This window comes from Tetrahymena thermophila (assembly GCF_000189635.1).
Source record: "Tetrahymena thermophila SB210 genomic scaffold scf_8254761, whole genome shotgun sequence".
NCBI lineage: Eukaryota > Ciliophora > Oligohymenophorea > Hymenostomatida > Tetrahymenidae > Tetrahymena > Tetrahymena thermophila.
Genome location: NW_002476520.1, coordinates 24,136 through 46,096, shown reverse-complemented (window position 1 = coordinate 46,096; position 21,961 = coordinate 24,136). Strand labels below are relative to the sequence as shown.

At 21.6% G+C, this 21,961-nt stretch overlaps 5 protein-coding genes across 5 annotated transcripts; 1 reads left to right on the top strand and 4 right to left on the bottom strand. All coding sequences in view use genetic code 6, as the record gives it.

Annotated features, from left to right (window-relative positions):
• Positions 1–3,565: 3,565 nt before the first annotated feature.
• Positions 3,566–4,597, bottom strand: TTHERM_01050450 (tetratricopeptide repeat protein; the record flags this gene model as incomplete). Its single annotated transcript, XM_001010244.2, has 5 exons — positions 3,566–3,595; positions 3,658–3,874; positions 3,924–4,165; positions 4,253–4,449; positions 4,531–4,597. 5 exons carry the CDS (start codon positions 4,595–4,597, stop codon positions 3,566–3,568), a joined length of 753 nt encoding a protein of 250 aa, XP_001010244.2.
• Positions 4,598–6,217: 1,620 nt separating this feature from the next.
• Positions 6,218–10,516, bottom strand: TTHERM_001050449 (tetratricopeptide repeat protein; the record flags this gene model as incomplete). Its single annotated transcript, XM_012796145.1, has 9 exons — positions 6,218–8,714; positions 8,798–9,042; positions 9,097–9,293; positions 9,346–9,455; positions 9,511–9,632; positions 9,800–9,975; positions 10,037–10,100; positions 10,150–10,249; positions 10,404–10,516. 9 exons carry the CDS (start codon positions 10,514–10,516, stop codon positions 6,218–6,220), a joined length of 3,624 nt encoding a protein of 1,207 aa, XP_012651599.1.
• Positions 10,517–11,317: 801 nt separating this feature from the next.
• Positions 11,318–12,160, bottom strand: TTHERM_01050440 (partner of SLD five, PSF2 family protein; the record flags this gene model as incomplete). The annotated part of the gene is made up of 5 exons (XM_001010243.3): positions 11,318–11,374; positions 11,438–11,654; positions 11,718–11,890; positions 11,955–11,993; positions 12,050–12,160. The coding sequence occupies 5 exons, from the start codon at positions 12,158–12,160 to the stop codon at positions 11,318–11,320; spliced, it is 597 nt and encodes a 198-aa protein (XP_001010243.2).
• A 981-nt stretch (positions 12,161–13,141) lies between these two features.
• On the bottom strand, positions 13,142–14,379 carry TTHERM_01050430 (hypothetical protein; the record flags this gene model as incomplete). The annotated part of the gene is made up of 3 exons (XM_001010242.2): positions 13,142–13,569; positions 13,858–14,093; positions 14,165–14,379. 3 exons carry the CDS (start codon positions 14,377–14,379, stop codon positions 13,142–13,144), a joined length of 879 nt encoding a protein of 292 aa, XP_001010242.2.
• A 1,406-nt stretch (positions 14,380–15,785) lies between these two features.
• TTHERM_01050420 (endo-1,4-beta-xylanase xylA, putative) lies at positions 15,786–21,253 on the top strand (the record flags this gene model as incomplete). The annotated part of the gene is made up of 9 exons (XM_001010241.2): positions 15,786–15,989; positions 16,048–16,348; positions 16,452–16,709; positions 16,794–19,864; positions 20,047–20,289; positions 20,351–20,610; positions 20,824–20,953; positions 21,014–21,160; positions 21,215–21,253. The coding sequence occupies 9 exons, from the start codon at positions 15,786–15,788 to the stop codon at positions 21,251–21,253; spliced, it is 4,653 nt and encodes a 1,550-aa protein (XP_001010241.2).
• Positions 21,254–21,961: the final 708 nt, after the last annotated feature.

Here is a 21,961-nt window from a genome sequence, read left to right as displayed (position 1 = left end):
TTATTTATAATTATGTTTCAAAAATTATTTTTCTAAAGAAATGCAAGATATTTTAATACCAAGAGTCTAAAGCTACCCAAAGATTTTAATAAAATATAGTAAAAACTATGGCTACTCCTGTAATTATTGGTAATGAAACAATTAAAAATAGTGTTATTATTATTTTTTTCATAGTTCTACTTTATTTGGTTCACTGTTTAATTTAATAAAAATTGTATTTATAGTTAAATGAATAATTAATAATCTCAACATTTAAAAATTTATTAAGCAATTAAGGGCAAATTTAGAATTATAAATAAATAACAATATATATATATATATTAATCATTAATTAAAATCTATAAATAAACTGAAATATATTTTTTTTAAAGAATTTATTTTTTGTAAATAAAAACAATAAATATTTGTTTTAAAAATATTTTTTCAATTTTTATTTTAACTCTTTAAATAATCTTATTTTATTAATAGAATTTTTTTCTAAAGTTATTTTAAGAATTATGTATGAATAATAAACATAAATATGTTGATTTTTCTATTATTATTAAAACATTTTCTCAAATAAAATTTTTTTAATTGAAAAATAAAATGATTTTTGCTATTATTTTTGTAAATAAATTTTTATTAAAATATGTAAAATAATAATTTAAAACAAAATAAAATAATTAATTGTGTATTAAAAAACGAGAAAAAAAAATTTATTTAATTTTATTAATATTAATTACTATTTATAATCCAACTAAATTTACAATATTTGTTTATGGTGTAAAAGAACTAAATTAATTATCAATTTAATTGTTTTTAAAGTTAGAATTTGGATATAAATTTATTTAACTTTTTGAATTTTAAATGTTCTGAAAAAAATGAACTAAGTTCCAGATAGATGAAATATCTGAATATAATCTTAATCAAAAGTTGAATAAAAACTAATAAATATAAAAAAATATATTAAAAACAAAGACTATTATATAAAATCTACCTTTTGTTTATCTCAACTGCCAAAAATTATATTTGAGGAAGAGCTATTTATTTGAATAAAAAATTTACAAAAAAACAAAATTATAAAATTCACAAATTATTTTCATTTTCCTTTATATATTTATAATGTTACTAAATTTTTCCTTATTTTATCTTCTTAAAGAGTAAATTTAATTATAAATTCAAGTGAAAAAATAATTTTAATTTTACTAAAATTGTAAAAAATTAAACTTTTAATAAATATTTTCAATTTAAAATGATTCAAAAGTAGTTGATCATTTATAAAAACTCTTAATAAAAATTTTATTCTTGATTTTGATTTCTTAAGTTTATTATTTTAATCAAAAATTGTCTGCAATCAATAAACTGTTCATAGATTAAGTATTCAGCATCTATTTTTTTAAAATTATTTATGTTAATAAATTATTGATCTGATAAATGATAGGCTAATAATTTTTCACTTTTTTCTTTTTTTATTTAAAACTTATTAATATATTAACTATTCATGAATTTTTAGTCATGATTTTATGAGAAGATTAGCAATAAATTCTTTCTTTATTTTAAATACTTAGTATTAACTTTAAAGTCTCCTTTTACATCAAATATACTATTCCTATCTTCTTTTTTTATTGCTTAAAGTAACTAATTATATTCGATTTTAATGTTCAATTAGGTGCTATTTATTAAATCATTTAGGGAAGATATAATTAAATCGAAATGGTGATCGCTTTATACAAACGTTAATGGCATTAAGGTATATAATTCTGTATTATACAATTATATTTAAAATCTATCTTGTTATCTAAAGAATTTCTATTATTTTAAGTTTAGTAAACAACTCTTGATTTTTTAAAAAACTGTTTTATTTTCTTATAATATCAAAATAGTTATATCCATAAAGCAATCAATTTCTAAATTAAAGTATTCTTCATGGATAAAATTATGTTTTTAATATTCAATATCTAAAACTTCCTCCAAATTTAACAAAACTTTTCTTCTTAATAAAGAAGAGTAATGGGAACTTTCTTCAAGACTTTTGGTAAAATAGCGAATAGCTTAAATATTTTATTTTTTTTGCTTTTCTATTAAACCTTATAAAAAATATTACCTACATTTAAGTATATCAGTCATTACTTCTTTTAGTTCATAATCATCTTCAGCAAAAATTGAAATCATGTTTTTTTATTCTTTAAAAACTTATTTTGAGATAGATTATGAATATTTATCAACAAATTAGAAGGTATGTAAAGGCTATTCAATTAATTATTCAATCTAAGAAAAAATAATTGAAATTTGTTATTGCTAATTTAAATAAATTAGTATTTCAATTATTTCTTAAAGTAAAAATATATTAAAGGTTGTTGTAAAATGCTGATAATTATATTAAACAATTTTTTAAGAAATTCTAAGCACCCATAAGGATTACTGAAGCAAATTATTTACATTTATTTTTTCCTCCAAATTTTTTTGACAAAAATCTTTTGTATCTTAATCAAGAGAGCCACTTATTAATTATTTCTTTTTAGTGTTTTTTTCATAAATTATATTATAAATTTCCTCATATGCTTAGTATTTTAAGCAATAAGCTTTAGAAAAAATCCTTTTACATAAGATTACAACTTAGTTTTCCTAATTACTTTGTTGGGTAAACATTTAATTTTCCTCAAATTAATTCAAAGAGTTTATTCCTATTTACTGTAAATTTAATTATAAGGCAGATTCAAAATATTCAGAAGCTAGGTTTAATTCATTTTTAAGAAAGTAAATGACTCCTAAATTGAAATAGCATCTACTCTAACCAATAACGTTCTTTAGTTTTTTGAATGTGGTCTTTGCCTAAGTAAAGTGGTAGACCGATTGCATTTGAAATTATTCGCTTTGTTAATTTTAATATATAGAATAATTAATTACTCTCTCTAACATTTAAAAGGTGTCTTTAATTATTTGCATTTCTAAAAATAAAGGTTTTAAACCTGAAAGAATTTACACTTCATTAAAATTATTTTTTATTGTTTAAGATATTTATTTTTTTGAGCTTTAAAATTAATTCTATTAATCTTTTTATGAACTTTAAGTTTATTAAAGAGGACTATCAATTTAATTCCTTGAGAGCTTTTTAGAAGAAGCTGTCATTTTAAATAAAGTTTAATTTTATAAAGAAATGCTAAGGTTTTTTTCCTTTACTTAATCATGAGTTTTATTTTCTATTTTACTTCTTTGAATTATATTGTGGTTTGATTTTTTGTACATACTTAATAAGCCTTTCTAAAATTAACTTTAATCTAAATTGAAAGATTACTATTCTTGATTTTTTTTCTAGTATATATTAGAATTAGAAGGTAGATAGGAAATTTTACTATAATCTTCAATATTGCTTTCATCACAGGATTTATTGGTTATATTTACTATTTTGTATGATGTGTTTTATGCGATTTACATTTATTGTTAGCATTATTACAATTACTGTCCTTATTTTTTTGATTTTTTTGTATTGGACCAAAAACTTTTTTTCTTTTAAATCATTTAAGTAGGTTTATTGCATTAAAACTGTGGATTTATTTAAGTTTAATTGGTTTTTATTTCTTATTTTTCATAATTGTAATTATCCTACTGCTATAAACTTGTTTTTAGAAATTAAATGAGTATTTCTATTTGGTCCTGAATTTAGAATTTAACAAATACTCCATAATTAGTTAAGAATATGATTATAATTAAGCCTGTAACTACAAATTCAGTAATTAATGGTATTTTAATTATATTAACATCAAGGATATTAAATAGCTTAATTTAATTTCTGAAATCTAAAATAACTCTTCCTGTCAGAAGTATTGAATAAGAGTAAGGAAGTTGAGTATTAATTCCTTTTACATAAGCGTTCACTGGAAAAATAATGCTTACTCTTTAAATAATAAATTAATAAATTAATTAAATAAATTTTATTTAATTACTGCTATTAGCCATATCTAGACCAGTATTAGTATAACTAGTCAATATTTTGTCTTTCATCTATTGAATAATTCCCTTTTTTAATAAATTCTATACTTTGGTTAAGTTGATCTGATAAACTTTATTTTTCTTATAAGCATTCTTACATTTACAAATAAGTTTGACAAAGAAGAGTAATATTTTAAAATTCTAGATCTGGCCAAGATATTAAATTTGAAGAATTAATTAATGGGTGATAATATACCTATATAAAATATTAAATTTAAGTTATATTAACTAATTATTTAAAAATGCTATGCTTTATTAGAAAACTATTAATAAGTAATATTACTGTAGAATTAAATTCGTGAATCAAGATAGAGTAAGCATTTGAAGATTAAGTAGAGTTAAATTATTCATTTAAATTCTATAACGAGTAATCGATAGAGTTTACACAATAAAACTAAGATTAGAAATCTTATCTGCTAGAAACAGTAGAAATAATTTAAAAATAAGTTGGATCTATATAGGGCTGGTAAAAAAAATATCCTAATTTCAAATAAAATGCATCATATAGAATTAAAAATAAATTGAAATTAATTACCCTAATTTTAAGATGCATAAATATACCAAAATCTACATCTCGGATCATATGGTTCAGTATAACTTTAGCCTTAGCATGTTGCATAATCGGCATATTTATAATATATATATGGACTACCATGTAAAATACTTGTATTATAAGCATATAATGAATTAAAAATAAATACCCTGATGGAAAAAAAAAATAAATAGAAGAAGTATCTGCACTACTAAATCCATCTATTTCAATGAAACCTTTTTTTTTTGTCAAAAGAGTAGATTTTGCATAAAATGAAATGAATTCAACCTATAATATTGTAAATAAATTATTTGGTATTATTTTATTTTTAATGCTTTTTAGCTATAAAAATTTTATGCTTTTTATTAATACTAATGTTTATAAATTAATTTATTTAATAATAATAATAATTACCATTTTTATAAAATATTTTTATTCAACTGAGAGGTTATTGTATTTAAAAATAGATCTAACATAATAAAAGTCCATGTAATATTAATCGTCATAGTATTAATAATTAGCTGCTTCAGGACATTTATTTTCAAAATATTCTTTTTAAGAGCAAACAGCAAAAAGAGTATTTTAATTAACTTTTAGAAATATATTTAATAGTTTTTAAAGCAGAATAAATAATACATTATATCTTTGAAGACTAAAATTTCATTAGTAAACCCTTAAATACAGCCAAATGTGTTTATACCTTTTTATTTTTGAAAGATGATGAATATAATTTAAATAATAAATATGAATAATTTACTTGTTAAAAGCTATACTGCTCAATAATTTGTTGAGATAGAGCTGAATTATATAGAATTTATCTTTGTGTTTAATATATCCATTGAATGCTATCTTATTCCCTTTTATTTAACAAGTTATATATTAACTTAACTAATCATAAAGAATCCATTGATTATTCAATTATTATTGATATTATTATTTTAAAAATTATTTTTCTAAAGAAATGCAAGATATTTTAATACCAAGAGTCTAAAGCTACCCAAAGATTTTAATAAAATATAGTAAAAACTATGGCTACTCCTGTAATTATTGGTAATGAAACAATTAAAAATAGATTTATTATTATTTTTTTCATAGTTCTACTTTATTTGTTTCACTGTTTAATTTAATAAAAATTGAAATTTTAGTTAAATGAATAACTAATAATCTTTATAATTAAAAACTTTTGAGCAATTAAGAGCAAATTAAGAATTATAAGTAAATAAACATTTACGAATTAATAATCTTTAATTTTTTTTTTAAATAATAAGTAATAAATAATTGTTTTAAAATTTTAAAAAATGTTTTTTCAATTTTAATAGAAACAAAGATCATCAAAAAATTAATTAATTCTCGAGTAAGTAACCTCTATTTTTTGTTAATTTATAACTTTGAATTTTTCTAGTATTTTCAAAAATATAGAAACCAGTAAAAAAATAATCAATCTATTTTATAATTTAGCACCATCTCTATGTTATTTAATTTTGTATAAATAAGTTATTATTAGAAGCTAAAATCTAAAAAATATTTGGTATATTTAATACTGTCGGTAAAAATTATATACTAGATAGACTATTTATATTGTGTAAATTTAAATATATTTTATGCTTTTTAGAAAAGAATATAAATAAATTTTGAATGTTAGGTATTTATTTTTAAACGTTTGGAAAAATTAAAATATTTACAAATACAAATTAAATTTCAACATAAATAAATAGATCAAAAATGATTTAAAATAGTTAAAAATACACTTTGAATATCAAAATATTCATAAAATCTTTATCTACTCAAATTTAAAATCAACTCATTCTAACTTAAGAGTAATTCATATGAAAATAAGTCATTTTCATATTGCTTTTCTTCAATTTAAAATAAATTGTTTTCTTTTAGATGGTAGATTTTAATTTTTTGAAATGGTTGTAATTTATTTAAAAATTTATTACTTAATTTAAAATATACATCTCTATTTGATAAAAGTAATAATACTTTTTTTCTTTTTTTACATCTATTTTGTTAATAATAAGTTTCAAAAAATCTAGATTAATTTTTATAATTTAAATTGTTGAAATCTGATTTAAAAATTTGTTATTATTCTAAATTGTTATTCTCATAAATGTAGATGAGTGATTGAAAAATGATCTATTCAAGTGTTGGCTATTTTTTTTATTTTTATTCATTTTTTATTAAGTCTTTCCCAATATTGTGCAATGAATCTATAATTATCTTCCAATGATGATCACTCTGTATTTATGTGTATGGAATGAGTTAGTGAATTTCTTTATTAAATAATAAAATCTGAATTCTATCGTTTCTACCAAAAAAATTAAACTTTTTGAAATTTTCAATAATATTAATAAACAAGAATTGAGAAAGGTTTTTATCGAACTGGATTAGGACAACTAAATCTACAGAAGCCTCAGTTTCAGAACTGAGGTATTCTTCATCAATGAAGCTCTTTTCAAAAGGAACCTGCTCAAAAACAGAAGCTAAAGCTTAGAAAGTTCTTACTTTTTAAAAATAATTATAATGAGTAGGTATTTCCAAGCTTTACGTTAAATATTCAATAGCCTCAAATAAATTCTTGTTAGCTTTTTCTATCATTCCTAATAAAAATAACTATCTGCCTTTAAACGTTTCTATTACCATTTACTTTATGCTAAAGTTTTCCTTTAAGGAAATATTTTTTTTAACAGCCTTTTATACTTAATATGTTATTTAATTATTAAAAAATAAGAAATCGATTTTAGATATGTAATTTTGTATTTAGAATTTTAAGTCTAGTTAAATCAAAATTTCAACAATCTCCTGAAACAAAAAAATTTAGAATATTTCAGTAAAATCTTAAATAAAGTACTAAATAATTTTCTCTACTTTCTAAAATAAAATGAGAGATTGGGTTAATAACTATTAACTATACTATGATTTCAATCCAGCTCTTGATTCTTTTTTAGTAAATCTTGAAAAGGAATGGAGGTTATCTATAAAATTGTCAAGAGAGTCTTGCTTATTCGATTTCGATTCTACACTTATCTATTAAAAGGCAGCACATTTTTAACTATAGGCTAGCGAAAATATTCTTTTAGTTAATATAATAAGCTAGTTTTTTTCTTCTTAGTCTTTATGACTAGCATAATATTAATTGATTTGACAAAAAGAACTCAAGCCTAGCCAGTCTAAATTTAGTTGTATTGCAGATTCAAAATATTCTGATGAAATACTGTACTCTTCTTTTAAAAGATATATCAGCCCTAAGTTATAGTAGCAGCGGCTTAATCCAGTATCATTTTTTAACTTTAAAAATAACTACTTAGCTTTAGTAAAATGAAAAAGAGTTCTTAAGTTATCTTATGATTTTAATTGAGAAGACTAAACTGAGTAATTTATAACTAGCTCTAATTCTTAAAAGGTTTTTTTTATTATTTGCATTTCCAAGAATGCAGGTTTTAAGCCTTTAAGAATTTTATTTTAGCCATCTTGTGCTTTTTGACAATTATGGAAATCTTGTATTTGAGAAAATATGTTTGATTATAGAATACTTTTATTTCTATTAAACTAAAATTAAAAACTGCGAACACTATGAACAGTTTTTTAGCTAGAAACAGCATCTAAGTTAAATATTTCTTCTGGCTAAATAGAAATGCTTTATTTATTTTTGTTTATTTAATGATTTGATTTAAACTCTTCATGTTTTTTATCTTTAATGAAAATGATGCTATTATTAACCTTAAAATTATTTAAATTTCCAAAAATAAATGAATTAGTTTAATCTAACATTTTTTACTAACTTTCATTTTAATCAATTTTCTTAAAAATAGAAGTATTGTTTAAATTTTCATATTTTATGTTTGGAGAGCGCTTATTTATACTCTACTATATTTTTTATCTTTCATTATTAATTTCGCTTTTTTGAATTCTACAAGATTAATCCATCAATAAGCTTTATCTTAGAAATAAAGTTAGCAGTTCAATTGGGTACCAAATTTAAAGCACCTAAAATCTGCCATAATTAATAATAAATATAATAACCAGTATACTAATAAATATAAATGAGATAATAAGAGGTACTCTAATATAATTAGCATTAAGTAAATTAAACAGTTTAAGTTATTCTCTTTTATCTTAAATAACTTATGCAGCTAGGACTATAGCAAACGAATAGGGCTATTAGTTGTTAAATCCTTTAATTTAACTTCTTATTGGATAAATCATGCTTATTCTAGTAAAAAATAAAAATAAAAAACAAGCAACAATTAAATAAATAAATAATAAATGAATTAATTAATTAATTAATTATTTTACCTTTGATCTCCGTATATTGTCCAATATTAATATAAAGGGTCTAAATTAAATTTTTGATCTATGGAATAATTACCAGTTTATATAAAATTTATGGTGGAATTAACTTAATTATAAAACTATTATTTCTGCTCTAAGCATAATTCTTTTTCTTATTATGTATTATTACATATTGTTGTTATATTTTAGTATTCCAATTCAGGCCAAGATGTCAGATTCGTATTATATAATTTAGGGTGAGAAAAAACCTAAAGAAACAATCAAAATATTTTGAATTTAATAGTAAAAAAAAAAAAATTTACTGTGAAATTAAATTCATGAAGTAAAACTTTATATGAGTTATTTCCTTAGGTAGAATTAAATAACTTATTAAGATTTATCATGTAAATATCAATGCTATTCACTGATTACAACTGATTATTGTAAACTATTTAAGTAGAGAGGGTCATAAGTAAATCTTATCCAAGAGAATCAAGATAAGGTTAAAAAAAAAAGTAGCCTAGATTAAATTAAACAAACACTTTCATATTTGCTGTCTATAAAAATATTACCTGGATGTTTAGAAGAAAACTAAAACCACGGTCTACATCTAGGATCGTATGGTTCTATAAAATCATTGCCTAAACAATTCTCATAGTCAGAATCAGTATAGTTATAAAAACTATTAACATTGAAATAAAATAATTAATTTTCTATTTAATACAAAAATAAAATACCCAGATGGAATACCATATTGTACTGAAGTTACATCAGAATTGTAAATAAACGCTAATTAAATCAAGCCCTCCAGCTAACTAGCATAGAATGCAGCCTTTCCATAAAAAGAAACAAAATCGTTCTTTTATTTTTATTATAAATGATTAAAATGAAATATATTTTTATTAATATTATAAATTTAGTCATCAAAATCAGAAAATTATTATTTTTTTTGATGAATTTAAACAAACAAAGTAAAAGTAAAGAAAATATTTTTTAGTAAATAATGAATATGATGATAATACATACCATTTGAATGAATTATTTCTAATTATCCATAAGTAAATCATACTTGAATAGAGTTCTAACAAAATATAAATCTACATAGTATTGGCTTTGATTTAACTATGTGTAAACATTCTATTAGCATTAATTAAAGATAAGCTCTCTATAAGAACAGATTGTAAAAATAGTATTTTTATTTGCTATATAAATTTTTATTTTGTAAATAAATTAATCAATCTAGTATTTAAATAATAATTTTACCTGTTAATTGTTGATTGTAATATTTATATATCAGATTATTTATAACAACCATGTGCAATTAAACCTTTTAAAATTAAATTGATGATATAATGTTAAACATTTGTATTTCTAACCTAATCAAAGCTGTACTCTTCTAAAATCTTTAATGAAGTTAAAGAATTCGCTAAGATTTGCTTCTATGTTTATAATATCCATTAGCTACTATCTTATTCCCTATATTTTATGAACAAAAAATAAAAGATTTATTAATGCTTTTTCTCATATTTTTATAATTTTAATAGTTCATAATATATGTAGCACTATTTATTATTAGTAACAAAAATCAATCAACAAAAAAAAAATATGGAAAACATAAAATAAAAATTACCAAACGCTTAGGGAATCCCATAGTTTTATGTAAAATATACTTAAAACAAATGCTACTCCAGTTATAAGAGTAGTTGAAACTGCTATAATAAGGCTTAAAATTAAAAACTTCATTTTTCTACTTATTTTTATACTTTATAATACTTTTTATAAACTAAAAAAAATTAGCAATACCTCTACTTTATAATTCACTAATTATTACAAAATTTTATTATGCTAATACTATTCATATATTAACGATTAAATCTGAATTGAGGATGTGCTAAATTCTCAAAACTCACTGATAAAAAACAGCTTAAATTTTCTAATTACTTTAATCTACTTTAAAATGTAAAAACACAAACTAAATAAGTAAAAAGCTGATTTTACAAACTTAAGAATACAAGTTACTGTCAATTATTAAAGATTTTAAATCATATATCATTTTTATTTCAAATGAATAAAATATAAATTATTTTTTGAATGTGAAGTAAAATAAACAAAAAATTTTAAATGTTATATGAATTAATTTTTTAATGAATATAAAGTTGTAAATAAAAGACTTTATTTACTTTACTATTTTTTGAATAAAATATAGAAAAATTTTATTATATATACTAGAACAAAAATAAACATATATCTAACCTGAAGTAAAATTTTCTTTTTTAAAATATGATTAATGGTTTGAAATTTAATTATTATAAAATTATGAAAAGTGAGCTAGATTTGCTATTGTAAGGTATAAACAATAATTTAAAAATGTTTTTTGATTTATAATTAATTATATAGTTGATTAAAAGCTATTTAAAAATTTTACTAATTTATTTATAACAAATAATAATTTAACAAGAGATTTTTTATAATTAAATCAGTAATCATTTTTAAATTATTTTAAGATTTGATAACAAAAATTTAATTATAAAAATTAAAAATTGTTCAATTTTAGCTCATATGCTGTGAAACAGTGAATTTAGAAATGTCCATATTGTTTTTCTTTATTTTAATTAATAAGAAATTTAGTTAAAAATGGTTGTTATGAGAAAATAAAAATATTACTTGAACAACTTTTTAAATATTGTTAAGTCCATCCATAAAAAGCTCAAGAACTTTTCTCTTTTTATTGACTTCATATTAAGAAATATTATTAAATCTTACAAATTTAGTGTTTTAATCTATTTTTAGCATTTTAATATCAATTTTTGTTTCCCTTATATTTTCTATGTCATCAAGCACGCTTCTTACCTTTTGAACATTTGGAATACTCTCACAGCAACTTTTTATTTATTTATTTATTTATTTGACATATAAAATAACATTTATCCAAACAAAAATTTACTATTTGATAAGAATATGAGCTATTTCAAAAAATTGATAAGGAAGATTTTAAAGTTCATCATTTTGCTTTTCACTGTCAAATACTTTTGTCAAAATTTGCTCATTAAGCCAATCAGGTGGAACTATTCTACATTTATTGCTTCTCTTTAAATGAATAGCTAACCACAAAGGTACCTTTATATTTTCCAAAAGATTATAAAAGCTTGCAATTAATTTTCTGAATTAATCTTTTTATTACCTTCGCTGGGATGTTTGGCTTGAATGGGCCGAAATCTCCCTGTTTATTAAAATAATATTTCAATATCTTAATTTTTAAAGAAAGGAATAAAAAACCTAAATCAAATTATATGTTCTTTCTTCAGTGTAGCTAGGTAAAATGGTAGTCAAGTTAATTTATTTTATCAGAAAATCCACCTCATTCAAGGTTAATTAATCAAACTGCATGGTAAATTTTGTAGTTTATATCTAATCTATTTATAATTTGAGTAGTAATTTTAAAAAATATTAAATACAAGCTACTATTAATATAATCAATCATATAAGTATTTATTTTTTATATCTTATTTTAATTTATTTTTTAACATTCAATTTCTCTTTAAACTGATTTATTAATTATATTTTTCTTTTTGCGCTAAAATTTAGGCGCGACATCAAGCTAGCTAAATAAATAAATAAATACTTAAGAATATAATCAGTCACAAAAATACTAAATTTAAATAAATAAATACCTTCACCAATTATCAATAAATATTGTTGACGTTAAAATAATTGGTGAATTAGATTTTGTAAGTTTAGAATGATAAAATGAAAATTGATTAAACAAAATAAACGATTGCAGCTTTTAATAAAAATAATAGTGTAATTTAAGTGCGTATTAAAAATTATAATAATTTATTTTATATGCAAAATAAGAGCGTATTTTAAATTTGATAAAGGGAAATATTAAAATATAAATATATATATTGATTTATTGATTGATTGATTGTTAAATAGATATCAAAAGCATTGAATGACTTTAGTTAGTTTTTACATATTGCTAGAATACTTACTTACTTATTTACTTTCTTACTTTCATATTTTTATTCTTTTAATCAAAGGCTTAAAATAAATTAGAAGCAATTGAGTGAATTAACCTCTTCATTGTATATGTTTATGTGTGAATATTAAATTATTAATATAAATATTGAAGGAAGGAGATATTATAATTTAAATTCTATTTGTATTAAACAAAAAGAAGCTTTAGTTACTATAATTTATTAATTGTCTCCAATAGCAACCATAGATTTTAGTAGTCGTTTTTAAAAAATTATTTTACATCAAATTTGTTACTATTAAATGTTATAATTATTTATTGGCTTTCTTGTTCATTAATTTACTTTTTGTAGCTGATCCAAACAAAAGTATAATAAATAGATTCTTTTTTGGTCAGAAAATATTGCAAGCATTGCAGCATGGCTAATTTTTCTCCTGTTACTCTAACTTAATATCATGACTACCTACTCCTTCTTCTTTTTTTTCTTCAGGATCTGCAACCACAGTGCTATTTTCTTCTTTTATTGGTGCAGCTGTGGCTGATTATGTATTTTTAGAATTTTTTTTCTAATCATCTTTATCTTGAGTTACTTGTCTTATTGAAGATTCTTTAATAGCCAATGAATTGTCATTACCCACTGAAGCAACTTGCTAGGACTTCTATAATTTATCTGTCTGGCTACTTTACTATTTCTCTAAATTTTTGCTTATATTATTGTTGTTATTATTATTGTTATTATTATTGCTATTGCTATTCATATTTTATTCGTCATTATAAGGAATCGAGAAACGCTTAAAGTAGACTTTATAGCAGTCATCAACTAATAATATTTAAATAAATAAAAAAAGATAAAATAGAATTCCTAACTAAAGCATTTTTTTGTTAAATTCGCATAAGCCTATTTGAAAATATCTATCAATTTTGTTTTATCAATTGCAAAGCAAAATATAAATAAGCTTCTTACATATAAAGCTATAAAAATATATAGAAAAATGTAGTAACTTAGGTCGAAAAACTAATAAATTCTATTTCTATTTATTATGATTTTAAATTCATAGTAATATGCTAAAATAGAAAAATATTTTAAAGAAAAAAGTATATTTATTACTGATTTTCTTGGCGCTTTCAAAACTATACTTAGTTTAGAAATCAGGATAATTTTTACTAAAATATCTTAACAAAGCTGTCATTTCTGTTAAAATAAAAAGAGAATCTTTGTACACTCTTTATTTCTCCTCTTCAGTGAAAGGTAGTTTTATTTTTCCCTCCTTATCTGGTATTCTATCTCTAATGAAAATTTACAATTAATCAGATATTCCACCTACTACGAAAGGGCATAGATACCTATTCAATTTTCAAAAAATATCTGTAAAAAAATTCTATGAGAAACTAAAAATTAATTTATTATTATTTACCCTAGTGATCCTTTTATGCTATGAGTTACATCTTTCAAAGTTTGATAGCTTTCATTAAGAAGACCTTCATGAATTCTTTAGTAATCCTTGTCAAATTATAGAGACCTATAATTATCTACTAACATAGGAAACATTTCATCACCATGGGTCTCTTTACCCTTTTAAACATCAATAGGAATATATTCCTCTTCAAATGCTTTAAAATAATCTATCATGAATGACCTAAAATTGCTTTAAAACTTGAAGTTAGTTTTGTTTAACCTAATTCAATTAGATAGTATCTTATGAGTAACAATTAAATTTTATTTTTCAGACTCTATCTAATATTTTATTAATTATCTTTAATATTGATTGATTTCACTCCTTTTTTTTATTTATTTAACTAGCAATTAATTAAATAATAATTAATTTATGCATAAAAAAATAATTATTTATTTATTTTCTTTAAAAACTTCAAAATTAAACCTTTTTTATTTTCATTTAGCAAACACATAAATATTGTTAGTAGATTCTTCAAAAAGCTTAGTCAGCTTTATTTTTTTAGTCATTGCGATTCACAGAACTTCTAAACTCATAAGCTTACCTACCATTCATATGTAATTACTTGAATAATTATTTGATTAATTAAAACCTGTCTTTGTGCTCCTAAATTTCTTCTACTTCACTCACTTACTACTTATTCCTATTTGCATTTATTTTCAAAATAATTCTTTATAAAAACATTATAAACCGCTTAGAATAAACCTTTTAACTTCTTAAAATTTATCAATAGCTTAAAATAAACCTTTTATCTTTTTTGAATACTTCACTTTGTAAAAATAATCAAAATAAAAAAAAAATGTTTAAAATTACTCTTAAAAAAAACATATTTATTTAATTAATTAATTATGAAAAAATTAATATTTCAATTAAACATTAATAATAAATTGTATCAGGAAAAATTATGTTAAAATAAATAACATTTTTTACAATAAAGAAAGAATAAATTAGTAATTAAAAAATATTTAGATGCTAATTGATTGACAAATTAATCTTTATGAATAATCATAGAAAAGATGAAAAAATTAACCATACTTACAAGAGTTCTCAACAAAAATAAATTTCATCACTTCATAAATTTAATAATTTTTAAAGATTTCATCAATTAATATAACATTAAAAATTTCATTGCTTTAAATAATTAAAAAACGTTGTCAAATAAAAATTTTTTCTAAGGCCACATAGAATAAAGATAAAATATTATATTTATTTTGCTTGTTTGTTTTAAATAAAATAAATAAAATTTATATAAAATATATTTAAATGCTTAATTTAATGAAGAAAGAAAGAGAACAGATAAATGTGGTTTTATAAAAATATAATATTCATAAAATTGATGATTCACTGGAAATTTACAAAAGCAATATTGATAGGATTTAATTTGAGCAAACAAAATATTCGTTAAAATGTATACGGTATATTAATTAGTTATGCAAAAAGTCATTGATAGAGAAATCTAGATTTAGAAAGAAGAATTCTATTCAAATAAGCTTTTGAAAAATTAGTTATTAATTTATTAAAAATTCGGAATTAAATTTTTTTTGCTAATAGAATAATAAATAAATAAATAAATAAATAAAGTATGGACAAGCAACATACTAATACAGAAAATAGTAATTAGAATACGTTGAATAGCAACATGGCTAAAATAAATTAGGCTTAATTCTCATCAATACGCCCATATTAGAAATTAAGTAGAAATTAGTAAATAAGAAACCAAAGCGATTTAGTTTAGTTTGAGTCACCACCTGCTTTCACTGATTATTCTCACAAATCAAATGGAATAGTAATACTTTTAAATCTAAATTAAGTTAAAATACTTATTTGAAAAATTTATAAATTAGTCACCTTTCATGTCCAATAATTAAAATGCTTCTAACTAGTAAAATGAAAAAAAATAAGTTTCTCTGAATTTAAACAATTAGATTTTGCAAGATGTTAGTAACAAATCATCAAATAAGGTAACATTTCTTTTTTAGCAACAATTTGAATTTAAAAAAGACTTTCTTACTTTCTAAAATATGCAGTCACCAAGATACAACTCTCAAACTGCCCCTTCTAGTCCAATAAAGCCAATCTTAGTGAAGAAAACTTAACCAAAAAGATCTATTGTAGAGTTCAACGTAACCATGAATAAGTTAGAAGGTAATAAAAATAAAATATATTTACTTTGGATATTTATATAAGTTTGTTGCATTAAATCCAAATAATTATATTAATTACAATCACAATTTTGTATAAATTATAGAAAAAGATATTGCTAATGAAAATGATTTATCTGGAGTGCATTTTTCAATATCTTCAAACTAAGATTTAGATTAATGTGCCTCAAGCAGGACAAATACAACTCACAAAAAATCTGCATAAGAAACTGTAAACGAAAGTTTGTATTAACTAAGAGAGGAAATGAGACCTCCTCAAACCAAACCAATCATCTACCCTTCTTTAATGGAAAAAGACAACTCACATATAAAAATCACAATCCCCTTTGAGACAAAAGATAAGCGTAAGTAAATTTTGTTTGTCTTAAAGAGTTATAAATAAATAATATCTTAATTAATTTTTAAATGATTTTATTAATTAAAAATAGCTTTTTAGATAACTTGTGATTCTCATAGAAATACAAAAGGATCACCCAGAAATACAAGAGATTAAAATGATTCTTAGTTAGAGGATATTTATCTGTTAGAGAGATATTCATAAGATAATAGGCATATAAATTAGCTCAACTTCAACAATAAGTTTAATTCAAATTAAAATGCTGGTTAGTAGAATCTTGTTTATCATACAAAAAATGAAAGATAGGAATAAGATAGAAAGAGCAGTCTTAGTAATATTAGTATGACAGCAAAAAACAATACTAGCTAGCTTATCTAGAATTATAGCTCGGAAGAATTACAATACAAATTAAATTACAGCTCTAGATATCTACCTTCATCAAGAACAGATATAAATGAAAAACAAACCACTTAATTAGATAATTAAACCAAAAAGAAAATAGAATAAAATACTCCGAAGTTTAACAGAAATACTAATTGTGACAGTGGATAAAGAGGCATCAGTAATCCACATAAAATAATGTCCATAGCTCCATAAACTTAAGAGTTTAACCATAATAATATGAATTACTAATAAGAGTTTTATGATTACAATAGTATTCCTTCTGCATAATAATTGAAGAATCGTTAAACTTCTCCTAATAATCCTTCAAACAATAATACATCAGCCTAAAAATATCTTTTTGGTGCAGATGAAAATAGATAAAATAGTAAGATTCTAAATAATAGAAACTCAAATGCAAATGAGCAATTAACAATTGATGATCTAGATTTAATGAGACAATTTTAAATAGAAGCTTATAATAATTTTATTAATAATCCAGCAGTTAATAGCGGCAGCTAAAAGAATGTTATCGACTCTGCAAGAAAAAGAGATTTCTCTCCTAATACAATTATAACTAATAACATTGAGAATATAAACTTAAATTCAACCATAAACCAAAACAACAATAGCTACATAAGTAATAGTAGATATTAATAGCAAAATCCGCATTAACATGAAAAAAGCAATCCTAACTATTTACCTACAAATACCGATGCTTAGTCTATTTATTCTGCCAACATGTAAAAGTACTGTGAAGGGGATAATTTTAATAGCAATAAGGGACAACAACAACAACTACAACAAAAACCATAGGAATACGTTAACTGCTCTCCCATTAAGGCTAACCAGAGTAATTTGCAGTTCATACACGAAAGGCTTGCTAGACAAAAAGAAGTTATTATGAATAATGCCAACTTCCATTTAGAAAACTCAGGTAATATTAAAAATAAGAGTTAGAGAATGTCACCTCTTAAAGACCGTTTGCAAATAAATGTAGGAGATAATCACACAGATATCAGTCATATTTCAAACAATAAATCTGGTAATAAATTTATGGAATCAGCTTCAATTCTATCACCTCAAAAGATGAATCAATCTAAATTAAGTCCAAAAGACTAACTCCCAGAATATTTAAAATTTTCTAATCAGAAGTCTAATAGATCATAAACTCCTATTTCTTAACTTAAAAAGTGGAAGGAATAAAATAGTTCTATTGGAGGAGATAATTCCTTAGGAGGAATTAAGAATTTACCTAATCGAAGCAGCGCTATTCAAAAAATACAAAGTCCTCAATCTTCAGCATCAAAAAGAGACTTACTAGAAAAACTTTTAAAGAAAAGTCCGACTAGTTAAATCCCTCAATCTCACTCGGTCGCAGAAGAAAATAACATATTAATACCAAGTATTCCTTCAGAAAATGAGCTTATCAAGCATTAAAGATATAAATCTAACTCTGATCTCATAATAAATGAGACCACTCCTAACACGAAAATGCAATAAATTCTTTATGGTCGAAACAAAGAAACTCTCACTCCCAAATCAAATTCAATAACACCCACAAACAAGACCTTAAATCTTACACCTAAAAATGCTAGCAATTAAAATTAAAATAAGCTAGATGAAATTGATAATAACAATTAATCTTACCGCTCTCCAAAAAATGTTGAAAATTTGATTTAAACAAAACAAGCAGCTATAGCTCTGATGCTAAATGATAAAATAACAAAGAGATAACCTTCTCCTATGAACAAAAATTCAGTTTTACCATCTCCTAAAAATAAAAACTCTGTATTACCATCTCCTCGAAATTAACAAAAAAATATTAATGGAATTAATAAAACAAATTAAAATTCAGTCGCATCTTCTCCTAAAAATATATATAGCTCAGTCAGCCAAGGATCAAATAGAAATAACTAAATATCACCGAGAAATAGTTAAATATCACCTAGAAATAACTTTTAATCGCCAAAAATTAGCTAAGTTTCACCAAAGAATAATTAGAATCATCTCATCAATAATCAAATTCCAATTTCAGCTGCTCAAAAATCACCTAAAAACTAACAATTTTCTCCAAAATAATAACTCTAAGTTTCACCTAAAAACTTCTAACCATACTCTCCTAAAAACTCACAAAAAAAAGATTTTTCATCACCAAAGGCAATTTATTCAACACCAAAGCACTATTAAAATTTATCAGAAACCCCTCGAAGTGGTTTAAATTAAGATACTTAATTTAATGAAATATACAGACAATTAAACGACACAAAAATTTAGAATAAAATTAACATGATCAAATCTTAGCTACAAACAATAAATAAATAAAATAATTAGATACTTTAATAACATGAAAACATGTAACAAACTCTTTAGCAACCTTGCACATCTGCAAACTCCTTTAATTCTTTGCTAAATCAACCTAACTAATACGACTAAAATAAATATTAAACTCCTCAGCAATTTTACTACCCTCAAAGTGGGATATTTAATAATTCGGGCAATACAGTTACTACCACCACAGTTACCACAATACATACTTATAATAAAAATTCTCCTTAAAAATCTGCTAGTAAACCTCCTCTTTATTCTCCAAAAAATTCTAAATATAGTGATTTAGAATTAGCTCCTCTTCCTACTTATGTTTAAAGCAATATTTCAAATACTCCAGTAAATATTGACACTTAAAAATTTTAACCAATAGCACCTTAAAAAATTCCTTTTACTCTTGAGCCTAGCTAAGAATAAATTTTTGTAAATACTCCTTAAAGTAGAAAATCATAAGTAAAATTTATTAATTATTTTTCATTATCATTTAAAATTAAAATCAAAGCTTGAAATAAATAAAATTTTTTTTTAAAAATTAAAAAACTAAATTGAATTTTATTAATTGGGATTTGATTATGAAATATTAAATAATTTAATTTTACAATAGAATTTAAAAAACTATTTTACTAAAACTTAAGGTTGATGCAGATTATGAACAAAGAAAGCGCTAATCGAACAAAATTAATACTTTATTCTAGAATCAAACTGCAAATAATTCACCTGCTAGAAATCACTAAGATTCAGCTACTTTCGATATAAAATTCCCATAACATGATAATATAATAGATGATTAAAATATCCATAAGCCTCTGTCAGATTATTTTGTTGCTAGAAAGGCTCATATAGCAAAAAGACTAGAAGATAATAAAGAACAATCAAAAGTATTTGAATTTTTTTCTCCATTTAATTCATTTGTCAATTAAAATTTTATTTTTAAATTAGGAAAGATCAAAATTAAAAAGTTTAACACCAACTCATTCTAAAGAAAGATCAAAAGCTAATATTTTAGAAAAAAGAAAATAAGTTCAATAGTAATTTAGCAAATAAAATTCTAGTAATATAATGAATATTTCAGAAACTCACAGTTACTTTTTTGATACAAATAATAATATGCAGTAACAACAAGTTTAGCACAAAAATTCATCAAGTAAAAATCAATCTCGCTCTATTTCTCCTTTTACATCTAAAAAAAATAATTCAAGGTAAAAAAATAATAGAATTAAATATAATTAAATACCCTATTATTTCTTTTTTTTAATTTAACTTTTAATTTTATAAAAAAACAAATTTTTACAAATAAAATTAAATCAAACCTAGAAAATTTGAATAAGAATAATTGACTAAGAATATTTACAATATTTTTAATATAAAAAAAATATTAATACTTTTATTTTAAATTATATAATATTAATTAGTTCAAGATCAAATTTAAATATAAATGATGCTTCTTTTGTTAGCTAAATAAGCCAGAAAAATACAGGGCTAAGTAAGACGCCAAGTAGTAATAGTCTTTTGGATAGACTGGTCAAGGGAGAAAAAGTTAAAGTATGCAAATTTATTAATTATATTAATCTTAATTTTTTTACTATGAATTATAAAATTTAGATGTCAGAAAAAGAAATGAGAGAATAAAGCAAAAGGAGATACTAAAATTTGCCTGATGTCAAAAAGCAAAAGGAAGAATAAATAAAAAATGCATCAAAGTTAGAAGAGTATAAAAAAAGGCATGAAAAGATGAGACAGTTAGATGAAGTAATATTTAATTATAGATGAGTAATAAAATTAATATATATTTTTAATATAAAGGTTTGGAGATAAAAAAATAGAAGTTTTTTATAAAATTGAAGAATAAATTCTTGAATATCAAGCATGAATTACATTTACAAATAATAATCAAGAAAGCAAGCAAGCAAACTTTTACAATATTCAAAGGCTATAATATATAAAATATAAATATTCACTCTCTTTCTAAATTTTACAGAATAGGTTAAAAAAATGTTTATTTTCCTTTATAATAATATAAATAGATATTAATTTATCTTTTGTTAGCACTAAATTATAAAAATACTGCTGATTATTTATTTACATGTTTTCTAAATTAATTTGTTAGTAATTTTAAAAATTATTAATAATTAAATCTAATAAATTTTTATCTTATTTTATCAAATAATTAACTTAAAAATAAATATTTAATATTTAAATTAATAAAATTATCATAAAAATCTGAAAAATGAATGCTCTTAATATTTAAATTATAATAGAATTTCTTAATTAATAAAATGTATTTTAAAATATTTAAATATTGGAAATAAAGGCTTGAAGTTTTTCTTGAAAAATACAAAGAAAGATTAATTGAATATAATTATCTACTCAAAATTACCTTTATAAGAAATTAGATTATTATTTAATTAACATCCATTTAAATTTGAACACATAAAAATATCATTAAAATCTTGAGAAATCAAATAAATATGGCAATTAATTTCATGTAAAATGAGTTTATCTTGAATTCAAAAAGAGATTTAAATCAACGTTCTAAAATAAGAAATTTAA